Source organism: Pelodiscus sinensis, chromosome 5, assembly GCF_049634645.1.
Source record: "Pelodiscus sinensis isolate JC-2024 chromosome 5, ASM4963464v1, whole genome shotgun sequence".
Lineage (NCBI taxonomy): Eukaryota > Metazoa > Chordata > Testudines > Trionychidae > Pelodiscus > Pelodiscus sinensis.
In genome coordinates this window covers 14240128-14265910 of record NC_134715.1, presented here as the reverse complement: position 1 = coordinate 14265910, position 25783 = coordinate 14240128, and the positions used below count along the sequence as shown (strand labels likewise).

The 25783-nt window shown below is 44.1% G+C and overlaps 1 protein-coding gene across 4 annotated transcripts in view; it reads right to left on the bottom strand.

Moving 5' to 3' along the window:
• Positions 1 to 25783, bottom strand: part of AFF1 (ALF transcription elongation factor 1) — a 178888-nt gene that overhangs the window by 44702 nt on the left and 108403 nt on the right. For all 4 annotated transcript variants that reach the window (XM_006115336.4, XM_006115334.4, XM_075929557.1 and 1 more), the window contains 5 exons: positions 20486 to 20540; positions 20329 to 20366; positions 17080 to 17236; positions 13022 to 13930; positions 796 to 893 (listed from right to left, as the gene is read on the bottom strand). In XM_006115336.4, coding sequence (XP_006115398.2) covers positions 796 to 893; positions 13022 to 13930; positions 17080 to 17236; positions 20329 to 20366; positions 20486 to 20540 — 1257 coding nt within the window. The remainder of the gene's footprint in view (positions 1 to 795; positions 894 to 13021; positions 13931 to 17079; positions 17237 to 20328; positions 20367 to 20485; positions 20541 to 25783) is intronic.

The following is a 25783-nucleotide window of genomic DNA, read 5'->3' as shown; positions in this document are numbered from 1 at the left end:
GCAGATGACCACGTTCTTTACCACTACCTTTACAATAGTCTTTTAAGCAGGAAAAGTTAGACAAGGCACCAGTTAGATGAACCACCCACACCCTAATCTGACAAAGCACTGAAGCACACACTCAACTTTAAATGTGTTAGTAGTTCTATAAAAACCATGTGCTTAAAATTAAGCATGGGTTTTGCTTGACTGGAATCTTGGTCTGCAAAGATTGTTCACAGTATGCCAGAAGCCTCTTCTCCCAGGATAGAGCTATTGGTCAATCAGCAGACTTCTGGGGTTCTCTGCCCTGCTGTACCTATCAAATCCCTATGTGATCTTGGTTAAGTTACTTAATTGCTTTCTGCCCCAGTTTCTGCATCTGTAAAATGGGTTCAGTTCCAGCCTACATTACAGGGGAATTATGTGCCTTAATTGTTTGTAAAGCACTGCACTCATGATTTTAAAAAAATGCATATTAGTATAAATTCTACATACACTGCAAAATAATCAAAAATGACCAGAGACTGAAAGGTAGTGCAAAGGAACAAGGCATAGCAAGGAAAAGGAGGAAAACAAAATGAAAACATCTCATGATATCCCAAAGGACTCAGTCCTGATTTTTAAAGATACGTGCATATGTTGTTACGAAGTTGTAAGGATTAATTTGCCTCACATAACACATACATCACATTAATCAATAACATACATGCAGGAAGGAAAAAGCAGCTCTTCACCAAAACCTTTTTTTTTTTTTTTTTTTTTAAAGAGCTTAGTTTTATACATTTTCCTGGCATTTCATCAGTCTATACTCACTTCATTTTACTGAAGTCTTTATGACTTGAAGACAATAATGATTTGGTTTCTTTCTCCAATTTTATTTTTTTCTTATCAGTCTCTTTCTCCACTTCTCCCTATTGAAAGCAAATGATCACCACTTAAGCTCTAAAAACACGTCTACAAGTACAGGACAAAATAGCTACATTTGATTTCCTAAAGTTAAGACAAAACCTCAGAAAAGACAACATGCCAATCCAGATTGCAGTTGATTAATCTAAACTTCAGCTTCCTTGAAAAGAATTCCAAATGGCATTGTGTTATATTTTGCTAGAAGAGGTTTATTCTGGTGGAATACCAAAAGAAAAAGGTAAAGTATTTTCCGACTTACGCTCATGACAGCAAGTATTTCTAAATCAGTTTGTGGTGTTTTGTTGCTAACAAATATAAATCATATAGTGCACAAAGGCTGACGCATACAAAAATTCCTTACAGAAAAGTCATTAATGGTAAGGGATTGTGTTTTGTGATATGCCTCACTTGCCAAAAGGAAAATAAAGTATTCAGGAGAGTTAAACCACAGATTTTCCCTAGATTATTTTGACAGGAATAAGATATAGGGGAAACTGGAGGGAAAAAAACATTGGAACAATTATGCATATGCTCCCTCTAAAAATACCAGCTTCTTAGACACAGATATACTGAGAGAGCTGGGTAAATAAGAGGTAAACTTTCCCAGTATTACAAGATTGGTGGAAAACATTTGTGTACATTTTAAAATCATAATTTGGAAGAAAAACTTTAAAAATATTTAAATATGGATACAGTGCCCTGCCCTTGCAGCAGTTGGTACTAATCAAACCCATGTGAAGATTCTCACTAAAAAAATGAAGGACTTGTCTCACAAAAGGCTTAGTCCTATGAGGTACCAACTGCCTCCAAATGGCACTGACTTCAAAAGATGTGTAGTACCTCACATGTTTGGGAAATTTATAAGAATCAATGTGGTTTTTTTAGATTTTTATTATGAAGTGTGTGTCTTTAGATCACCTACCACCTAGTCTCTCAAACTTCTTAAGTGAAAAGCAGAAGAGTTTTTTCCCCTGAAGGGAAAAAACAAATCCGCTCACACTGAATTGGTATATCAGCAAGGCTGTGTCTACACTGGGCCACTTATTCCAGAAAATCAGCTGCTTTTCCGGAATAAGCTGCGAGCTGTCTACACTGGCCCTTGAATTTCCGGAAAAGCAATGACGCTCTACTGTACAAAATCAGCCGCTATTCCGGAAAAGCTACGCTGCTCCCGCTCGGGCATAAGTCCTTATTCCGGAACACTGTTCCGGAAAAGGGCCAGTGTAGACAGCCCAGTAGTCTTTTCCGGAAAAAAGCCCCAATCGCGAAAATGATGATCGGGGCTCTTTTCCGGAAAAGCGCGTCTACATTGGCCACAGATGCTTTTCCGGAAAAAGGGCTTTTCCGGAAAAGCAGCCTGCCAATGTAGACGCTCTTTTTCTAGAAATACTTATAACGAAAACTATTCTGTTTTAAGCATTTCCGGAAATTCATGCCAGTGTAGACACAGCCCAAAGGAACAAAAATACATGGGACTGGAACGGACATCCTGGGTCACCATGTCCAATCCCTTGCAATTGAAGACAATCCCATCCTTTAATTCCATTCTTTCATTCATCAAACTCTACCTTGAAAAGGACACATCTTCAAAACAATATTAAAATTGGATTCAAAACAAAGCCTGTAGCCTTTCATGCTGAAGAGGCTTGTGCAATTCTCACAGCAAGCCAGTGAATGGTTTTAATTAATTTTTCAACCTGTCCCCAAATAAATCTAACAAAAAATTGCAAAAGGCCAATTTTTTCCTCTAAATAAATGATCATTTCCTCTCCCTGAAGGTGTTCTCTAAAGTCAAGTCACTTGTCTCTTTTCTCTTCACCTGGGATAATGGAAGACACAGACTTGCCTTTCAAAACTGGAGCTCTTTCACACTTCACAATACAGACTTCCAACTTCTCAAGTTTCTCCACTGTTCCTTAGCAAAACAGGGAAAAGTATCCCTTGTTCCATGGCCCCGTCCTCTCCAAAGAGTAGCTAATTGTCTTCCCTACAACAAAAATACTGCTACTTTCCCACCAGTTGAGAACAAACCATCTTGTGTTTCCTGAAGAATTAAGAAAAAATGGTTGCTTACCTTGTAGCTCTTGTTCTGAGATGTGTTGCTTATGTCCATTCGGTCTAGGTGTGTGCATGCCCCATGCACAAGTTCCGGAAGCTTTTTACCCTTAGCAGCACCTGTTAGGCCAGCCAGGGAGCCCCTTGGAGTGGAGCCAGTATAGCCACGCTAATAATCTCCTGCTGGCCCTCCCCCGCTTCAGTTCCTTCTTGCCTGATATTTCCGACAAAGGGGAGGTGGGTGGGTTCAAAATGTACATAAGCAACACAGCTCGAAAAACAACAGTTACAAGGTAAGCAACCATTTTTTCTTCAAGTGCTTGCTTATGTCCATTCCGTTTAGGTGATTCCAAGCTAAACCCCACCGGAGGTGGGGTTGGAAACGTGAGATCAAACAAACTGCAGCACTACTCTGTCAACCGCTGCATCCTGTCTAGCCTGCTGTGTGATGGCATAGTGTTTGGTGAATGTGTGGACCAAGTAGACGCTCTGCAAATGTCTACAATTGGTACCTGTGCTACAAAGGCCGTTGAGGTGACCTGCGCTCTTGTAGAATGTGCCTTAAGTGGTGGGGCCATACTGCCCATAACTTCGTAACAAGTTCTAATACAGAACGTAATCCAGGATGAGAAGCACTGTGCCAATACTGGATTACCCTTCATCCTGTCAGCCACCGAGACAAAGAGCTGGGTGGACTTGCAAAACAGTCTTTTTCTATCTAAATAAACTGCTAGAGCTCTCTTAACATCTAGTGTGTGGAGTGCTCTCTCTCATCTGCATGTGGTTTTGGGTAGAATACTAGCAGAAAAATCTCCTGTGACATATAGAACACCTTGGGGAGGAAGGCTGGGTGAGGCCTCAGTGTCACCTTATCCCTGGAAATCACTAAGTACGGTGGTTCCAACCAAGGACAGAGCTCGCAGCTCGGACACCCTCCTCGCCGAGGTGATGGTGACTAAGAATGCTTCCTTCCACAACAAGTGTGACAGGGAACACATAGCCAGGGGTTCAAATGGGGGTCTAGTGAGGCCTCAGAGTACCAAGTTCAAGTCCCATAGTAGGATGGGTTACATAAGAACGGCCGTACTGGGTCAGACCAAAGGTCCATCTAGCCCAGTGTCCAGTCTGCCAACAGTGGCCAGCACCAGGTGCCCCAGAGAGGGTGGACCGAAGACAATGATCAAACGATTTATCTCCTGCCATCCCTCTCCAGCCTCTGACAAACAGAGGCCAAGGATACCATTTTATCCCCTGGCTAATAGCCTTTTATGGACCTAACCTCCATGAAATTATCTAGCTTCTCTTTAAACTCTATTATACTCCTAGCCTTCACAGCCTCCTCTGGCAAGGAGTTCCACAGGTTGACTACACGCTGTGTGAAGAAGAACTTTCGCTTATTAGTTTTAAACCTGCTACCCATTAATTTCATTTGGTGTCCTCTAGTTCTTCTATTTAGGGAACTAATAAATAACTTTTCTTTATTGGCCCTCTCCACACCACTCATGATTTTATAGACCTCTATCATATCCCCCCTCAGTCTCCTCTTTTCTAAACTGAAAAGTCCCAGTCACTTTAACCTCTCCTCATATGGGACCCGTTCCAAACCCCTAATCATTTTAGTTGCCCTTTTCTGAACCCTTTCCAAGGCCAAAATATCTTTTTTGAGGTGAGACCACCACATCTGTACACAGTATTCAAGATGTGGGCGTACCATAGTTTTATACAGGGGCAGTAAGATATTCGGGGTCTTATTTTCTATCCCTTTCCTAATAATTCCTAGCATCCTATTTGCCTTTTTGACCGCCGCTGCACACTGTGTGGAAGTTTTCAGAGAACTGTGTACGATAACTCCAAGATCTCTTTCCTGATTTGTCATAGCCAAATTTGCCCCCATCATACTGTACGTGTAGTTGGGGTTATTTTTCCCGATGTGCATTACTTTACACTTATCCACATTAAATTTCATTTGCCATTTTGTTGCCCAATCACTCAGTTTGGTGAGATCTTCTTGCCTAACCTGGGGGTACAATCTGTGCACACCTTTTAGGAATTGCTTTATTATGTCATGGGCGAAGACCGACCTGCCTGCTTTGCCCTGGTGAAATACTGTAATGGCTGCCAGGTGTACCCTGAGAGATGAGGTAGACAACGCTTGCTGCCTGAACTCGAGTAGGTAGTCTAGGGTCAACGGGATAGAGGCTCGGATAGGGTCCCCACTCTTACCAGTGACCCACACTGAAAACCTTTTCCATTTGGCTCAATATGTTGCCCTAGTCATTGGCTTTCTGCTTCTGACCAAAGGAGTTCCCTCACCCGCAGCCCACTGACTTTCCAGGTCGTCAGGTGAAGGGCTTGCAGGTTCAGGTGGCAGAGACAACCCTGATCGAGCTCTTGTGTCAATAGATCCGGGGACATTGGCAGAGGAATGGGGTCCTCCACCGACAAAGACACTAGGGTCATGCACCAGTGTTCGTGGGGCCATGCTGGGGCTACCAGTATTAGTGTCACCCCGAACCGCTTGACTCTCAAGAGCACTTTGTACACTACAGGGAAGGAGGGGAATGCATAAAGAAGGCCCCCCAGCCACTTCCCCACCAGGACGTCCCCCTCTGAACCCCTGCCCAGTCCCTGTAGGAACATAATTTGGGACACTTCTTGTTGGTTTGAGAAGTGAACAGGTCCAGTTGGGGAGTTCTCCACCTTCGGAAAAGGTATTGAGTTCCTCTGCCTTGAGGGAGCACTTGTGTGGTGAGATGGCCCTGCTGAGGTGATCCGCTATAGTACTGGAAGACCCCGGAAGGTAGGCCACTTGCTAGTATACCCCTTGTGCAATACAGATATCCCAGAAGGCTACAGCCTCTTGGCACAAGGGAGAGGAACGAACACCCCCCTGACAGTTGATGTAATACATGGCCATCGCATTGTCTGTCAATATCGAAACACATTTGCCCTTTAAGTGGGGCATGAAGACCTTGCAGGCAAGTCCAACTGCCCTTAGTTCCCTGACATTTATGTGGCATTTTCTCTCCGTTGCCGACCATATACCTCGTGTCCTCAGGTCCTGAAGGTGATCTCTCCATCCGGTGTCAGAGGTATCCATCACCAGTTGGATCGAGGAAGCAGGCTGGGTGAATGGGACCCCGCATCTCAGTTGACAGTACCTGCTGGGGAATCGTGACCACCATGTCTATATAGTTGCGGGCTGGTCTGTATACCCTGGCCAGACAGTTCTGGAAGGGGTGAAGGCACAACCTGGCGTACTGCACTAACAAGGTGCACGCAGCCATGTGGCCCAATAGCTTCAGGCAATTCCTTGCCATTGTCATCAGAACAGTCTGGAGTTGCTGTATAATGCTTTTCAGGGCAAGAAACCTGGCCTGAGGTAGGGAAACGCGACCTGAGGTGACGTCTAACTGTGCTCCCATGAACTCTATCACCTCGGTGGGAGGTGAGAGTAGATTTCTCCTCGTTCAAGATCAGTCCCAAGTTGGCAAAGGTGTCCCTGGCCAGCCTGATATAAGAGAGCACCTGGTCTCTGGACTGACCCCTAATCAGCCAGTCATCTAGGTAAGGATAGACATGTAGGCTCTTCCTTCTCAGGAAGGTGGCCACCACCTCCATGAACTTGGGGGCTGTGGATAGGCCGAACGGTAATACCGCAAACTGGAAATGGTTCTTGCCCACCTTGAAGTGCAGGAATTTCCTGTGGTGCGGGACAATCGATAGATAGAAGTAAGTGTCCTTGAGATCGACGGTGGCGGTACCAGGTTCCGAGATCAAGGGAGGGAATGATGGCGGCTAACATGACCATCTTGAACCATGACTTCCTTACGTAGGCATTGAGCCCCTGCAGGTCGAGGATGGGACGGAAGCCGCCTTTGGATTTCAGGATTAGAAAATAACAGGAATTGAAACCCCTGCCCCTGAACTTTAACGGGACCTCTTCTATCACTCCCAAGCTTAGGAGCGAGGAGACCTCCTGCACAAGCAGAACCTTGTGAGAGGGGTCCCGGAAAAGGGACAGGGAAGAGGGGTGGGAAGGCAGGGAGGCAAGGAAAGGGATAGAATATCCCCTTTGTACCGTGTCTGGAACCCAATGGTCAGACATAATGGAGTACCAAGCACAGTAGAAAGGGTACAGTCTGAGACAGAAAGGACGATCTGACTCTGGCACTGGTATTCCCTCCCTGGGTGCTTCTTCAAAAGCCCGATCTGGGGCCTTTGGGTCTATTAGGAGGTCCCTGACTCTGGTCTGCATTAGGCCGCGGTCCTCTTCTAGATCCTCTGTTGTTGTTATTGGACCTATTCCTCCTTCTGCTATCATACCTGGGCCCTCGTTGACCTCTCTGAGGTCTTTGAAACGGCGTACAGTGATGTGGGGTGGATATACCTAGGGATTTCAAAGTTGCCCTAGAGTCCTTCAGATTATGTAGTCTGTTGTCAGTCTGTTCTGAAAAGAGACCTGAACCTTCAAAGGACAAGTCCTGAAGTGTCACTTGGCACCTCCTGTGGGATGTCCGAGACTTGTAGCCATGAGCATCTACGCATGACAATTCCTGTTGCTATCGATCTTGTCGCAGAGTCCGCAGCGTCGAGGGCAGCCTGAAGGGCTGTTCCGGACACTATCTTACTCTCTTCATTGAGCACTGCGAACTCTTGCTGTGAACCTTGCAGGAGCTGGGCCTGAAATTTCTCCATTGCCACCGATGAGTTGTAAGTGTATCTGCTGAGCATTGCTTGTTGATTCGCAATTCTCAGCTGCAGACCCACCGTAGCATACGCTTTCCTCCCAAAAAGTCTAACTTTTTGGGCTCCTTGCTCTTTGGGGTGGGTCCAGGTTGTCTCTGCCTTTCCCTCTGGCAGGCTGCCTGAACCACTGCTGAGCCTGGGGGTGGTGGGCAAACAAATGCTCATGCCCTGCTTGAGGTATGAAATACCGCCTTTTGACCCCCTTCTATGTCGTGGGTATGGAGGCCGGTGTCTGCCACAGGTTTTTAGTGATCTTTGCCACCATCTTGTTAAGAGGATGAGCAATTTTTGCTGGGGCATCAGCATTAAGGATGTCCACCATAGGGTCTGCCTCCTCTTTGACCTCCTCAGCCTGGACCCCTAGGTTCTGGGCTAGCCACTTGAGTAACTCCTGGTGTGTTTGCATGTCCATTGTTGGCATGCTCAGGGAGGGATCAGCTAGGGCTTCGTCCGGTGGTGAGGACGAGGATTCCCTATGCTCTGGGGGGGACTCAACCTCCGTTCTCAGCTCTGGCTGGCAGTCATGACCTCCTGATGACCTCACAGAAGGTGGTTGGGGAGGTGGGTGGGCAGGGGTCCCCACCGAACCTGGGGGACTAGGCCTGGACTCCAACCCATACCCCCTGGTGAGTGGTGTTGCCGAGGGGCCGTTCTGTGGGTCAAGTATGCTGACATTACTACCAACCCTGGTCTGGAGGGGACCAGATCCTGGGCTTGGTGGTAGGCCCAGGGTGTCCAAAAGGGCCACTCAGTCAGTGGTTGCCACTGTGGAGGCCATGTTTATATCATGGCCTGGTTGTGGTCTCTCTGTCGGTGCCGTGAATGAGATCTGTGCCCAGATCACGAACAGTGCCACTGCCCCGATGTTCGGGAGGATCGTGACCCTCTGGAGTCAACTATATGGCGCGAGGATGCCCTGGATACAAGGGATTCTCCATCCAACTCCGATGAGAGCTCCGATGCCGACCAGGGCGGTGCCATGGACAAGCTCTGCGCCATCTCCTGTCTGTGTTGTGCCATTGCCAACGGTTTCCCCCGTGCGTCGGCCGTGCTGGTGGTGGCATGCCCGGAGCACCTGGGGATATGGTGCCGCTTGCAGCGGGGTGCCGACTGTCTCACCCGCACCACCTCCTGCACCTCCTGACTCATTGGTGCCAACTGAGTCGGTGCCAGAGGCCCCAGGGGACCATTGCATCCGTGTCGTCGGTGGTGCCAGTGCCAGGACCAACCTGGCACCGAGACGTGCTCTGTCCTCACGCTCTACGATGCACTGCGGTGCTGAAGCTGGGGAGGCTGTCAGTTCTATCAGCTCCTGGGCCCATTAAAGGTGTCTGGAGTGGACGGCCGCATGACCTCCTCCAAAGGCAGGTCCTGGGCCTTAAGGGTGCCGGCCCACGCCGGGCTTTGCCATTGGCGTGATGAAGGGGAAGCCCCAAGATGCTCTCCCTGGTCCCACCTGGCAGGCTATCTGCTTCTTTGCAACTTTTTTGAAGTTGCTGGCACTAGGGATTGGGTGCCTCAATGCCAACCGGTGCCCCTGCATGTCTCAAGCCATAGTTGGCCTCTCTCGTTGACCCTGGTGTGCTCCTAACAGACGGCTCTGGCACCGGTGCTGAGGGTTGAAGCACGGACTCTATTAAAATCAGTTTAAGTCTGGAGTCTCTCTCCTGCACAAATCTGTTAGGTGGCCTTCCCCACTTGAGACTCTCTTTATGAGGATCTCCGCATGGCATCAGCTTTGAGCACCGTCAGCAGGATTTGAAGCCATGGGGCCCCGACATGCCCCCCCTGCCTGGCCAAGGGGAGCGGGAGCACAACAAAACACTCTACTCTAGAACTAACACTTAACAATTAATTGAGAACTACTCTATTTACACCACTAAGGAAAAACACTAAAGATAAGCTAAGGGAACACTAGTGATCACAAGTGAAGTGTTCCAGCAACCATCAGAGGCGGAAAGAAGGAACTGAAGGGGGGAAGGGCCAGCAGGGGGTAATATGCGTGGCTATACCAGCGCCACTCCAGGGGGCTCCCTGGCTGGCCCAATGGGTGCTGCTAAGGGTAAAAAGCTTTTGGAACTTGTTCATGGAGTGTGCGCACACCTAAACGGAATGGACATAAGCAAGCACTTGAAGAAGAGGCGCTAGGAATAAGGCTTGACATCCATAATGAGTATTCTAACCATATGAACTCATTGCACTTAATGTAACGTACTGACTGTGCAGATACGAGTCAATATCTGTGCAGATACGCAGACATTATTTTCTAGAAGCCTACCCTCAAAGAGGTTAAAGGACCTACTGCTACTTCCACCAAAGGAGATGTCTCTGAGCCCATGTGACAAGCATTTCCTTTTGTCTAAAAGGACCCAGTTTTCAGTCTCATCTCTGTAAATGGTATATTTTATACAGGCAGTCCCCGGGTTACATGGATCCGACTTACATCGGATCCCTACTTACAAACGGGGTGAGGCAACCCCGCACTAGCTGCTTCCCCCGAAGCTAGCGCCCCCCCCTCCCCCAGCAGACCAGGGAGACGCAGAGCGGCTTTTCTCAGCAGACACCTCAGCTTGAGAATAAAGGACTGAGGGAAGTGAGGTGTGGGAGAATAAAACTGAGCTCTGGAGAAATGTTTGGCTAGAGTTTCCCCTACAATATGTACCAGTTCCGACTTACATACAAATTCAACTTAAGAACAAACCTACAGTCCCTATCTTGTACGTAACCCGGGGACTGCCTGTATTGATAACTACCCTCTGGGAATGCTTATCCAACTGGCCACACACTCACTTTGTAATAGCTCCAGCTAGGTTGCATTTCCCTAGATTCTTAATGAGAAGGTCATGTGAGATTGTACCAAAAGTCTAGATATACCACATCTACTACTTCCCTCCTATCCAAAAAGCTGTGGGTGCAGGAGCAGGGGTGCACCCTATAAAAAAAAAAGGTATCAGTTGGTTTGACATGATTTGTGCTTTACAAATCTATGCTGATCATTATGTATTACTTTATTATCTTCTAGATTGGGGTGGGCAAAATACAGCCTGCAGACCGAATCCAGCCCACCAAGACAGCAGATCAGGTTAGCAGGAGCTTCCATCAGGCTCCCTGCCTGCCCCACCCCCACTCCGCACCTAAGTGTCTCCTGGCTAGTCTGCCTCTGGAATCCCAATCTCTCCCTCCCCCCAATCATCTGCCCTCCGCACCGTTACCCCATGTTACCCAAACCTTTTCCACCCCTGCTCCTGCACCCACAACTCCTTTCAAATCTTACACACTAATCCGCTACACCCAGTCACAACCCAAATCCCTGCACATCCTCCTGCACTCTTGCCCCAGGTCACAATCCCCTGCACCCCTTCACCTATACCATACCTCCAAGTCACAACCCCCTCCCACACCCAGCATTTCCTCCCTACTCTAGTCCCCTGCCCCAAGTTACAACCCCCTCCTTCACCCATACTCAATCTCAGATCCCACACTTCCTCCGGCAGCCCGATCCCTTACCCCAAACTCCCTTCTGTACCCAACCTCCGTCCCAGACCCAGTACCTTTTCCATTAATATCATGGAAAAAGCGTAGCCCTTGACCACTTACCAAATTCTTGGTGTGCTCCCACCCCATTAAAAATTATCACCCACCTCTGGTCTAGATAGATTCCTTAATTATTTGCTCTGCTATCTTTCCTGGTACAGAAATTAATCTGACTAGTCTGTAATTCCCTGGGTTGTCTTTATTTCCCTTTTTATAGCTAGGCATTATATGTGTCCTTTTCTAGTCTTCTGGAATCTGTCCTGTCTTCCAAGACTTTTTAAAAATAATAGCTAATGGCTCAGCTATTTCACCACTCAGCTCCTTAGGTATTCTAGCATGCATTTCTAGTATGCTTCTAGGGTACCCCACCCCTGAAAAGCAAATATTTCAGAGTTTTGTGTTTAAACAGACACTATTAAAAAACAAAAGGAATGATATGACAAGGGTTTTTTTAAAAGATTAGATAAGGTATGGAAACTCTCTGTGTTTGTTTTATTTAAATTAAGATAGTTATAGGCAGATTAGCAGTGTTTCAAAACTGTAGTAAATCACTGTTCATTTGCATATTTTTGAAAAGAACCATAATGTTTTGTTCAGAGTTACAAGCTTTGTTGGGGAACATTTTAACCTGCTTGGGCAGTCATTAATGGCTTTAAAAGTAGCCATTCTTCTACAAAGGAATTTCACAAGCTCATTACAGAGAAAGAATGTGGATTTGACCTTCATACGCAAATTAGACACTATTTCCCTGGGCTTGAACAAGGACATTAACTGGATGTCACATTATAAAACCAGTCTTCCCTGCATTTAACACCTCATTTACACCAAAAGCTAAGTATGGGATTTCTGCAGTCTACTCAGTTAGCCTCATTAGCACCAGTATCACAACTGACAGGTACCTTCCCTTCTCCCCAACTCCTTTTCTGTTATAAATTCTGTGTTCCTGTTATTTCCACTCCAGCTTCCAGCCTATCTGAACTAGTGGAGTATTTTTGTTAATCTCTAAAGCACCACAGGACTATTCATTTTTAAAGTTATAGGCTACCACAGCTACCACTCTGAGACTTTTGAACATTTCAGAGTTACACACAACCTCCATTCCTGAAGTGCTTGTTGGTTCTGCTGTACTGCTTTCTACAACTTTTGTGTATAGACAAGGCCCAAGATACGTACCACTGCTGAAATATAACTATTCTCACTGAGAGCATCTTTACAAACAGGAGATAGCAATGCTCTCCTAAAACTGATATTAAATGAGTTATACAGATGAATGCACACAGCAAGGAAAACATTTCAATCAACATGAAAATTGTAGAAAAAAAGGGACCATAGCCTTCTCTACTGAAGCTTTAGCTACATTCAATTAATTGAAAGAGGGAGCAATTCAGGGAAACATTAGCAAAATGAAATGTTACATTGTCCTAGAACTGGTTGAAATTTCTTTAATTAGACAAATTGCGGGTGGGGGGAGGAGACTTTTCAATGGCTTTTCAAAAAACCACAAAATTTTGCTAAAAGCTCTCTGAATATTTGTGTGTGACCTTTCAAAAAATGAGAACATTATCAAATAGTTACTGACATTAATTTGGTAAATTTGTTTTTGATAAATAAAAATATGTAATAACTGTTTCCATACAAAATTAAATTAAGATGTGATTATTGGAGGAGATGAAAACTGGGTTCATTTTCTGAAATGGAAACAACTTTGAAATATTAAAACGTCTCTTCCACTTTCACTGTCCCTGCCCACTGAAAAACACTGCTACCATTGAAAGAACACTCCTTTCCCTCTTACCTTTCTCTTTTTGAGAGACTTGTGAAGAGAGTCTGTGCTTCTTTTTTCAAAATCCTGCTTCCTGGTGCATGGGAGCTCTTTACCTTCAAGTTTCTTTGGGTGACTTCCTTTCCCTAGTGGCTGAGGAATTCTTGAAAGGAGACACAGCTCAATTTTAACAACAAGGGCATGAGGGACTGGGGAATCCCTCAGAGGTGATAACAGCTTCTTATCCCTGATAGGCAAAATAAGTCTGTCTCGATGGAAGTCCTCTTTAACCACAATGGCAGTCTTTTTGCCACTAGTCCTAGTGAATGTCTGGCCTTGAGCTATGGGACTGAGGGGGAAATGTTCTGAGGCACTGCCAGACATAATGTCTTTCACAGACTTAGGGTCCAAAAATGTTTTAGTAATGGCTTGGTGTGGGTTCTTGTGCTTTTTCTTTTCCAAGGGCTCTTGCCCTGTCCGTTTCAATTCCATTTTGTCAGTGGATTTTGGCCTCTCTTTCGTTTTTACTTTTGGCTTATCTCTGGAAGAATGTTCTTTAACTCCATATGGACCAGGATTACCTTTCACTTTCACGCTTGCTCTGTGTGCCTCTTGTAGTGGGTTCTTACAGGGCTTCTTGATACCCACTGTGTGCCTCTGAGTGGGCTCCTCAGTGCACAGGGGAGACTTCTGGTAGGTCTGTTTGCTAGGAAGATGCACCACCTGGGGAAACCTGGTTGTTTTGCTTGAGTTTTTGGAGTGCAATTCATTTGATTCAGAATGTTCGTGAGAGCTGCTGCTGCTTCTTTTCCCTTGCCCCTTGCTCTCCTGATGACCATGCCTATGACTAACATCACAGAGATTCTCAGTTGGCACTGTTGGTTGGTTCACCTTTGTTAGCCAGTTGTCCAGCTGCCATTTATTTGATGTTAGTGGGTAAGGCTGTAAAGGAAAGAAGTTTGATGGAAGTTATTCCTGTGGGTTATTCTGATGCTTGACAAATTAGATGCTATCAACATCCACGACAATTTACCCCTACTATTAAAGGCACAGGAAGTGTAAGAATTTAAGGGAGAGGTCACAGTGAAAAGCTTTTAAATGGCACAACATCAAATCCTTTCTTTTTGAACAGGGCTAATCTAGCAATTTGTATTAGACTCCTGATCTCATACAAGCTTCACCTTTGTATTATTAAGAGATCTTTCATTTGGAGGGAAGTTTGGCCTTGTGTTGCCTTGTGCCAGAAGTAGATATTATTGACTGATTACCCAGTGTTGTTGACTCAATGCAAGTTAGAATAGTGGCTGTGAAATAACTAGCTTGTGTCTTTAAAGCATACTTTAGCTACACTGAAAGGTATTTCCCATCCCTATAAAGGCACCTCAAACTATTTTGTATTGGTATTCTCTCAATACACTACTGATGGAGACAGAAAGTTCTCCTATAGCACTGCATCTAATGCTTACCAGGGACTTGGAAAATATATTTTCATTTTGGAAGCAATTTGAAAAATGCATCTGGTTTCCATTACGAAACTATGAAGTACCGTCTTGAGTTTTGATAGCTTGCATTCCCAATTAGACCAATAAAGCCTCCAAAGCACTAGGAGGGCAGAAAGCAATCCAAACTCAACAGGAGCAAATGCAGGTACATTATAATGGAGACGTCCCATGCATCTGATCATTTCAGATGAAATCTAAGAAAGAGGTTTCTTATACTGTAATCAAACATGACTGCTGTTTGATTTGAGAAGGAAACGCACTATTCTAAGACAGAATGACCTTACTTTAAATAGCAAAAAAACCTGGCCTCACCATGAAAGGCCTCTCAAATAAAGGGTTCATAACCATTATAAACAAACGGTGAGCCTGGAGCACTGAAGTCAAACACTGATCCAAACATCTAGAGAGTCGGGGTTTGGTTCTTGCCCTTCTCTAGGGTGAACACTGCAGGCAATGCTTGAAATGGGGAAAAGAGAGCAATATTCAGGCAAGGATTTTGAAATACTCCTCCTGAAGCCCAATTGTCCTATTACCAAGGTCTATTTTACTTTCAAAGCATTGTTTCACAGCAAGTGAAAAAGTTTATGGAAGTAGCATGTGGTTTAAAAGAACTTGTATGTAGAAAGAGGATGACATTTTATCCCATTGCCATCTCTATTCACATATCTATACAAGCGACACCATCACAATACCTAACCACATAAGCACAACATCGGGGCTCATACAATTGCACATCCTTTAGTGTGATGTATGCCATCAAGTATCAGCAATGCCCCTCTGCCATGTATATTGGCCAAACTGGACAGTTTCTACAACAAAGGATAAACGGACATAAATCAAGCATCAGAAATGGTAGTGCACATAAATCTGAAGGGGAACATTTTAACCTGCCTGGGCACTCAATCGTGGATTTAAAAGTAGCAATGCTTCCACAAAGGAATGTCACCAGCCAATTACAGGGAGAGAGAATGCAGTATTGGTACTGATCTGCAAATTTGACACTGTTTCCCTTGGGTTGAACAAAGACATTAAGTGGATGTTGTAATATAAAGCCAGTCTCCTGCCTCTAACACCGCATTTTCACATCAAAAGCTAAGTATGGGACACTTCCAGCCCGCTCTCACTAGCAGCAGTCCTACAATTGACAGGTACTTTCTCCCCGCTCCTCCCCCCCCGTTATAAATAATTTGGTTTCTGTTATTTCTACCCCAGCTCATCATCTGAAGAACTGGGTTACAAAAGTTCATTATACAGGCAGTCCCCGGGTTACATGGATCCGACTTACATCGGATCCCTACTTACAAACGGGGTGAGGCAACCCCGCACTAGCTGCTTCCTCCCAGCCGACCAGGGAGACGCGAAGCTAGCGCCCCCCGCCCCTCCCCAGCAGACCAGAGAGACGTAGAGTGGCTTTTCTCAGCAGACAGCTCAGCCTGAGAATAAAGGACTGAGGGAAGTGAGCTGTGGGAGAATAAAACTGAGCTCTGGAGAAATGTTTGGCTAGAGTTTCCCCTACAATATGTACCAGTTCCGACTTACATACAAATTCAACTTAAGAACAAACCTACAATCCCTATCTTGTATGTAACCCGGGGACTGCCTGTATTGATAACTACCCTCTGGGAATGCTTATCCAACTGGCCAAACACTCACTTTGTAATAGCTCCAGCTAGGTTGAATTTCCCTAGATTCTTAATAAGAAGGTCATGTGAGATTGTACCAAAAGTCTAGATATACCACATCTACTACTTCCCTCCTATCCAAAAAGCTGTGGGTGCAGGAGCAGGGGTGCACCCTATAAAAAAAAAGGTATCAGTTGGTTTGACATGATTTGTGCTTTACAAATCTATGCTTGACATCCATAATGAGTATTCTAACCATATGAACTCATTGCACTTAATGTAACGTACTGACTGTGCAGATATGAGTCAATATCTGTGCAGATACGCAGACATTATTTTCTAGAAGCCTACCCTCAAAGAGGTTAAAGGATCTACTGCTACTTCCACCAAAGGAGATGTCTCTGAGCCCATGTGACAAGCATTTCCTTTTGTTTAAAAGGACCCAGTTTTCAGTCTCATCTCTGTAAACGGTATATTTTATACAGGCAGTCCCCGGGTTACATGGATCCGACTTACATCGGATCCCTACTTACAAACGGGGTGAGGCAACCCCGCACTAGCTGCTTCTCCCGAAGCTAGCGCCCCTCCTCCCCCCCCAGCAGACCAGGGAGACGCGGAGCGGCTTTTCTCAGCAGACACCTCAGCTTGAGAATAAAGGACTGAGGGAAGTGAGGTGTGGGAGAATAAAACTGAGCTCTGGAGAAATGTTTGGCTAGAGTTTCCCCTACAATATGTACCAGTTCCGACTTACATACAAATTCAACTTAAGAACAAACCTACAGTCCCTATCTTGTACATAACCCGGGGACTGCCTGTACTATAGATTTTTGTTAGTCTCAAAGGTGGCACAGGACTACTTGTTGATTTTATTCCAAGGCAACTTCCCTGTAAGTATTTTGGTATTTGCTTAGTGAGAAGTCAGAGGCAGTAGACTTCCTTAATCTTCCATGCAGTCACCACACAGTACCTCAGATGTGGAAATTCTTGGTGGCTCTTTTGCTTCACTGTCACTCAGACCGCTCTCGCTCTCAGAATCTGAAGAGCTGTCTGAATCACTGGTGCTCCCTGACTCTGCACTGCTGGAATGTGCTGATGCCACGCCCTCAGGCTGGGATTGTAAGACACTGCACAACAATCAGGAGATAAAGTCAGAAAGCAGCATGGGTAAAGGTTTTATACTTTCATTGACAAGGCAACACTGAAGTAGTACCTCAGGACAGCGATACAGTAAAATCAGGATTCACTGGTGTGGCATCCTGACAGATCTTCCTGCTTCATCAGTGATGATAAACGTTTGGCTGTGTGCATTTTCATATGCTCCTTCAGTATATTGTGCCAGCTCTATGCCGGTAGCTGGCATAATAGACTTCACGAGAGTTCCCAAAGACCACAGACTCAGATAATATATGAAGGGACCCTAGTCAGGTTTATTGTTGAATGAAGTACATTAATAGTCGGTGGTGGCCAGATGGCCTCTGAACCACAACATATTTGTACCCGGGACAATGGACTCAGCTCAGACGTTAGCATGGATTTCACTATCACCACCTAGGCTGGCCAAAGAGTTAAGTGATATACCCCAACATTTATAGAAAAAAATAAACAATTTCTGATACACACTGCATGTAACATCTTATGCATTAATGGCATGTTTGGTACCTCCCCCTGTACTTTCTTCTAAAGCATTCACTTCAGCTGTGTCTAGACTGGCAAGTTTTCCCGGAAAATCAGCAGCTTTTCCGGAAAAACTTGACAACTGTCTACACTGGCCGCTTGAATTTCCAGAAAAGCACTGATGATCTCATGTAAGATCGTCAGTGCTTTTGCGGAAATACTATGCTGCTCACTTTTGATATTGGCAAGAAGGCAGTCAGGTAAAGAGAATTAATCATTGTACCATAAAAGTAATGGCTCAAAATCTTCTTCCCTTTAGCCATATAAACATGTGATCAAAGTTTCACCTGCTACCATAAGAGGTTAGTACATGGCAAAAGTAAAAACTGTCACTGGAGATTTTTAAAGCCCAGTTTTCTGAAAGACCATTACTCAATGGAACTAACAGATGCCAGGTAAAGAGCTAAATAAGTAATGAAAGAAAATTAGTTTTCCTGAAAAGGTTTTATACAAATTTCTCTCCTCACCATATATGACTCCTTCTGTTTCCATTTCATCAGAAGCATTACCTAGCTGAATAGCCATGCTAACGTGGCATATTGTCCCCAGACGACCCCTCCCCACAGAGCTCACTTCTGTAATCTGCTTAAAAAAGGAATGTACGTAGTTCAGCGGAAGTTAGGACTGACCAGCATGATGCATGTTTTGGAAAGGGGTTAAAAATGAAAATAATGGTTTTAAAGTAGGAAAACCCACATTAATGCTGATTGGTTTGCATGAGTAGCAGTCAGTGTTCTTGATGATCCAGCTTCGTACTAAGAGAAAACTACATTTTAAGAATTCTTTCATAAGCAAACTAATTGTCACTGCCAAAAATTTGTCATGCCCCTATGCAAGTTTAACTTTTTAGACCATTATTCTTTGCTTGAAGGATATAGTTAACAGGCCAAAAATGTGGTCTATACTTAAGCTGTCTCCACTAGGAAGGGTTCTGCGTTTTTTTTTAAACATATACCCATGCATTCCACCTTGAACCTCAGCTGTCATACCAGAAAACTTGAGGTGTAGCTTATCCCTTTGTTGTACTGTGCACATGCAAATGTTTCTAGCTTCCTAGTGATTAAAAATCAGACTTCCACATTACTCGCCAATGTGATATTGCATATAGTATGAGCTCAAGGAAAGAACTAAACACACACTGGTAGCAAGTTAGAGGTATAAACGGAAACTCTTAACCTATTTATCCAGCCCCAAGACAAAATGAAATTTTGGTGATTTCACTTTTTCAGACCTGGCTCCTTAATGTTAAACACCTTTCTAACAATTTAGGCATCTAAATGCCTAAGTACCCTCATCTCTACTGGAGTCAATGATAGCTGCAGGTGCACACTTCATTAACAAATCAATTAATTAGGTGCTTTAACACTAGGCACTCCAGCCCTAGTTCTCAAGTCCTTGCAACTATAAAAAGCATCTTAGAGATACAGTCTCCCCACCACCACACTGTATTAGCCTCAAGCAGCAGCTTGCAAAGAAGTTGGGCATGCCTCTATTCATCCCAGTTGAATGTTAATTCTGAGGCTCTTAATGATTATTTTAATTTCAAAAGCACAAATGGTTAAAATAGTCAATGAAAATTAGGCATATGACTCATTTGTGCTTTTGGGAATTTTTCTGAAACATCTCAAATAATATAGAGGTATTACCTCATGTATATTTATCATATGAAGCTACTGCAAATGTGCATGCAAACTGAGCTAAATGCACATGCAAGCAGCAAAGTAAGCCAAATGACAGAAATAGTGGAGGTCCTGAAAATACCATCTTTGCCCTATTGAAAGCAATAAAAAATACAGTAACAGAAAGGTCTGTTAATTCATAAGGACCATGTTCTACTCTTGGCCAAGGTGCAAGACTCCTATTATTCTCCAAAGGAAATCCATTGGTGAGTGAGGGTAGCATTTAGCTATAACAACTTCATAGCTCAGGTCTGTTGACTGTAATAAAAATCTTGATTCAGCCCTGTCCATAGCCTGAGCTTGATTCACATTAATTATATATTGCATACGTGCATACACATCTATCTATCTATATATACATACATTTATCTCAAAGAGAACACAAGGACAATATTTTCTCATAACTTTACAAATCAGAGGAGTTTCTCCTCTGATTTGCACAATCACTTTAATTAGTTGCCTTTTGACCAATTAGTTTTATTCTACACCAGAACAAAAATTGCAACCACATTACTTTCTTAATTTAAATGTTTAAATTTGTCTTGACTTCAGTGTTTGCTATAAGCAAGAGTGTGAGCATATAAAAATGAACCTCAAAACATCATTGAAACCTGGTTATGCAATGCAATTGAACTTCTAGAATAAGCTACTCAGTCACTCATTCATCTCTACAAAAGTACTAAGTGCCAGGTCCTGAGCTGGGACACATCAGAAAAGCTCCTTGTTTAGTTACATGAAGCTACTCCAATTCATACCAACTGAGGATCTGCAAAAATCAAAATAACTTTCATCCTCCCCCATTCTGTATACATAATACCAAGCATATTTTTCTTCCTAGTTAGTAGTTTTGGAACAAATATTACCTTGGAGGAGCAGATGAGGGTGGTGGCTTTTCAGAGACCTAAGTATTTAAACAAAAAAGGAGGGGGGAAGGGAGGTTAGGTTAAAGACCTTAAAAACTCACATTGATTTAAAGGGATCACTCTGTGTGTAGTATCATACAAAATTTGTAAAACTGACCTGATCATCATCACTGTCTTCACTATCGCTGAGCTGGAGGTCATCTTGTAGCATTCTGAAAGACAAACAAAAGGCAGTACATATAGATGGATATTCTTTAAAAAGATAGACTGTGATGCAAAACTTGGTCTTTCTGAAGTTGGGCATCTAGTTCTGATACCATACTTCAAAAACCCTTTGGGACTTTGTTCCAAGACTTAAAACATTCTAGTGTTAAATGCCATTATCACCTGAACAGAATATAATAATACATTGCCTAGCTCTTACATCTTACACATCTCAAAGTATTTACAAAGAAGGTCAATAGCACTCTATCCATTTCACAGATGAAGTAACTGAGGCACAGGGGGAAATGACTTCTCTAAAATCATCCAGCAAGCCATTGGCAGAGCTAGGCAAAACTCCTTGGCAGGTAACCCTTAAAGACCTTAAGTAGTTTGATACTAAGATCAGATTTCTTGAATTTCAGTCAAGTGCTCTATCCAATAGGCAACAAAGTGTACCAAGAGAACATTAAAGTGTTTTCAGGCACCTGAAGCAACCTATGGGCACTCACATTGTTTTTATTGAATTGCGATTACAGTACTTCCATTTTCACATACGTTCACTTTTTCCAGCTGAAGTCTTCAAATCAAGAATGTCTAAACAAGTGTCAAGTTCAAGCTGCATTCTCCAATAGTCTTCCTCTTCTACCTAACAGAATGCGATGCTTCTGCACATCACACTGGGAAATGTAACATTTTGTGCAACAAATGGAAATACAAAATACTAAGAGACAAATTCTACCCCAGTGTCACTGGGAGCCAAGAATGTGTGCATCCAAGAGCAGAATTTCTTCACAAACTTATTCACAAATATGTAGATGACTATCACAGAGTATGATTATTCCAGCTGTCCCAGAGCATTAATCAATAAAGTGCCTTGAAAAGGAGGGCAAAAATTAGCAAGAATCACACTGACTGCTTTTCTTCTTCTTCTGTATGATGTACAAAGGTAGCCTGAAAGTCTATTGACCAAAAAATCCTACTAACTCAAAAGATTAGAAATTCAAGTCTTAATTCCCCTGAAACTGAATAGTACAGCAATTAGAGAACTAGTGAAATTGTATTTCAAAAGACATGAGACTCAAAGCTGAGGAGCTGAGCGGGGAAAGGAATTTTTAGTCGGAGAGTTTAAAAACCTATTTTGTTTTAAATACCTGTTGAAGCTAATGCTTAATGATCATTCATGATTGCTCGGTTAACACAACAACACCCCCAGCTCTTTAAGGTGCATGAGAATTTTCACTAATTTTTTCTGGGACACCTAGGCAGTCCTCCAGCAAAACTGGGAAATACAATTTTGACACTCCTGATGTTTCTCAGGAAAGTTTTGAAAAATCCTGTCAGGCCTTCATTTTAGTTTTTACAGACCCTAGCACAATGTGATTCTGATCAGAAGCTGAGAGCCCCACACAGGTGAGGCTGATGGTAGCTGGAAGTGCCATGCACAGTAGTCCGGGGCCATGGCAGCTCAGCTGGCAGCAAGGCCAGGCTGCAGCAGCCCAGCAGGGAAAGTCCAGCCAGGGCCATGACGGAGGAGCTGGGGCCGCGGCAACACAACTGGAATCAGCGCAGGCTGGCAGCCTAACCAGGGCTGCATGCTACCCCTGCAGCAGGGCTGGTGCTGCTGCAGCAATCCAGCTGTGATCAGAGTAGCTCAGCCAGGGCCACATTCCACCCAACAGTAAGGCTGTTGCCATGGCAGTGGGGCGGTGGCTGCGTATCACCAGTGGGGCTGGGGAAGCCGCTCTGGCAGCAGGGCCAGGGCAGCTGCATCGTCCAGCTGGTAGCATGGTCAAAGGAGCTGGTGGCAGGGAGAGGCAGCATTCTGACAGGGCTGATGGCAGGAGACTTCCCCTAGTCCCACAGATTCCCTGATCTGGGACCAGTCAGTTCCTGAGATACCAGACCAGGGAGGTCCAATCTGTACAAAAAATAAATAATTATAATAAAAGAGGGCAAACATCCAACTAAAAAAAAACCTTTTGCAGGTCACCTTTAAAGTTTTTAAGCAGTTTGATATTAAGATGCTGTGAAGACACTACAATAAAAGCTTAAATGAACTTAGCAATTTATTTCTTTCAGATACCATTCCCCCATTTATACAAATAAACAAGAAGTTATCTTACATTTAACTGCCCTTTCATGCAAAAAAGCACAGAGTAAGCACAAATACACACAGATGCACTTTCATAAATCATTTCTAAACCACTGAAATATGACCCAGCTTGATGGTAGAACTTGGCAGCTGTTTAACAACACACACAGCACAGCAGCTTAAAATAGGAAGTACTGGATCACAAATCCAAATGAAACTGCAGGAGAAACTGTCTTGTCAGTCAGATAAGATCTATTTTACCAGTTAAGCAGCAGTTGACAGTCATGGTGGAACAGTAAGCCATGATTCCCCTCAGAGAACATGAGGTTTTTCAAGCACTAAATTAAATTATCATAATTCTAAAGGTAATGAGACTAGCTATACCATTCCCCTAAATATTGCTGCCATTAACAGTCAAGGGGAACTATGAGAATGGAATGAACAGGAAACATTGATTGTTTTGAAGGTTTTGTTTGTGTTGCTCTGCTTTTACAGTTTCCTTTTAAAAGAGTGCTAACAAAAAGGGATGTGAACAGGTAACCGATTAACCTAACCTTAGCGGGGGATTCTTACTGGATAAATGTTAACCTCTGTCAACAGCTGGGCTGGAGAAGCCTCCCACCCTGGGATCTTGCTTAGTTGCTTAACTGGTTAAATGGGATTTTATATCCCTACCAACAAATGGCCCTTTTCCACTCTTTCAGCATGGAACACAACCACCTTAAGGCCAAGTCTACACTGGCAAGTTAGGGTACATCTATACTGCACCCGTAAGTCAAAATAAGATATGCAATTTGAGCTATGCAAATTGTGTCTCTCATTTCAATCTAATTTCAAAATAAACGTCAAAATAAACTGCTATTCTAAAACGTCCCTTAACCCTCGTGGACAGAGGGGTACAGGAACATTGGAACAGTGAGCCCATTATTTTGAATTCTATTTTGAAATAATGGGCTGGTTCAAAAGATGTGAAATAGCTATTTGGGGATACCAGACATATCCCAAAACAGTGCTGCAGTCTAGAGGTACCCTTACTGAGCAGTAGCACTGTAACTTCTGAGGTGTCCACACTGTCAAAGTATTTGGTGCACACTAGCTCCGCAGTTGCTACGCTCCAGATAAACCACATCCATGAGAAGCATAGGGCTTGCTGCACTCTGGATTAGGGATGTATGACGTCATGAGTCATGCTGCTGCTGAAAAGAATGAATTTGAAGGAGTGGAGCTACAGTGAGAAGAAGCAGAAGTAGAACATGGAGCTGCTCCTAAACATTATGGAGTTGCAAGCGCACATGCTCCAGGCATTGCTAGCACTTCAGATGGAGCAGCTGCGCGATTGGCCACCCTTGCAGCCAATGTCCCATGTCCCCAATACCATGTCCCCTGCTCCCACCAGCACCGCTGGAGCCACATTAGTGAGGCTTGTGGGGGTTTTGGAGGCATTTTTATCTTGTATCTCACTTGTGTGGCCCCAACTAACTTTTCTGTGGGTCAGTGACCCCTGACTCAAAACAGGTTCCGTGCCCTTCTCATAAATAAAGACAATGCAGAAACTTTTTGTGTTTGACATAGTATTTTATTTAAAAATGAAGCCTGGCCAACAAACCCCCAACTAGGGTCAAGCCCCCATCTGCCCTCAGCATCATAACACTGCTGCACTCCCTCTTCCCCCAGACCCTCGATCTGAACCTATCATACACTGGAACCACCTGCCCTGAGCCCCTCACATACCCTAACCCAAATTCCCCACCCTCATAGCCATAAGCCTGTGGCTTGCTTAGTACCCTAACCCATCATCTGACCCCAACACTGCCCAGCCTGAAGCCCCTTCCCTGACCCAGCGTCCCCTTCTCCACCTCCTCCTGCATCCAGATTTCCTCCCAGAGCTTGCATCTCTCACCCCTTCCCACACCCAAATCCCTCATTCCCACCCCAGAGCCTACACATCCTGCCTCAACCCAGCAAGGGTAAGGTTAGACTGCAGGAGTTTTTCAGGATTCCGGAGATATCTTCTGCATCCAGGGATGCATTTATCCTCCCGCTTTTTTTAGTGGAAGAGCAAACGTGCTCTTTCGGTAACTCCTAGAGTCCTCTTTCCATAAGGAATAAGGGAGCTTCCAAAAGAAGGGGTTTTTCTGACATTTGGTCCAGTCTAGACAGGCCAAATATTGGAAAAACCTCTTCCTACAGAAGAATTGGGAAAAAAGCAGCAGTATAAGGGTTGGGGATAGCAAGTGATGGAGAGGAGGAGAATAGAAAGGAAGGGGCAGGGCTTCAAGAAAGGGGCGGGGCAGTAGATCTTGGCTTGTTTTGTCATTTAAAAAGTGATCTTGGGTGTAAAAAGGTTGGAGACCACTGCCCTAACCTCAAACTACACAACACACCTCCATCATAATCACCCAGGAATCCATCCCTGCATTCAGCCCCGGTGCCAATTCTGTTCACACATCTTCACAAGTGATTTCATCACTGGACCCAACCACATCAGCTACTACACCTGGGTAACTGCACCTTAACTCCACTAATGCCCCTTTGCCATCTATACTGGCCAAACTGGACAGTCTCTATGGGAAAGAATTAATGGACACAAATCAGATATCTGAAAAGACAACATACAGAAACCTGTTGGGGAACACTTTAACCTGCTTGTGTACTCATTAATGGATCTAAGTCACTGTTTTGTTTCAGGCCAATTCCACAAGCCAAATACACAGGGAAGGGTTGGAACTTAACTTCATTTACAAGTTTGATTCCTATCAGAGAGGAATGAATAAAGATATCGGCTGCCTCACGCACTACCTTCCACATCCTAATGACTTAACCAACCAACTTATACAGGTGCAAATAACCTGAACAATCTAGTTCACTATCTTCCTTTTTTCCCCCTCTCCCCTCACCTTCTCTTATTTATTCTTGGATCTGGACTTTTAATACTCAAGTCATCTGAAAAAGTGGGTTGTGCCCATGAAAGCTCATGATACCATGTACATATTTAGTTCGTCTTTAAGGTGCTGCTAAACTATTCGTTGAATTTTTCATGTTTGTTTGGCTTAAGCACAAATTTACACCCTAATTTGCAGAAACAGAAATAAAGTCTTCCTAGTTATCTAAAAGGTTAGAGAATGATTCACCTTTAAAACAAACAAGAAACCAGCAATA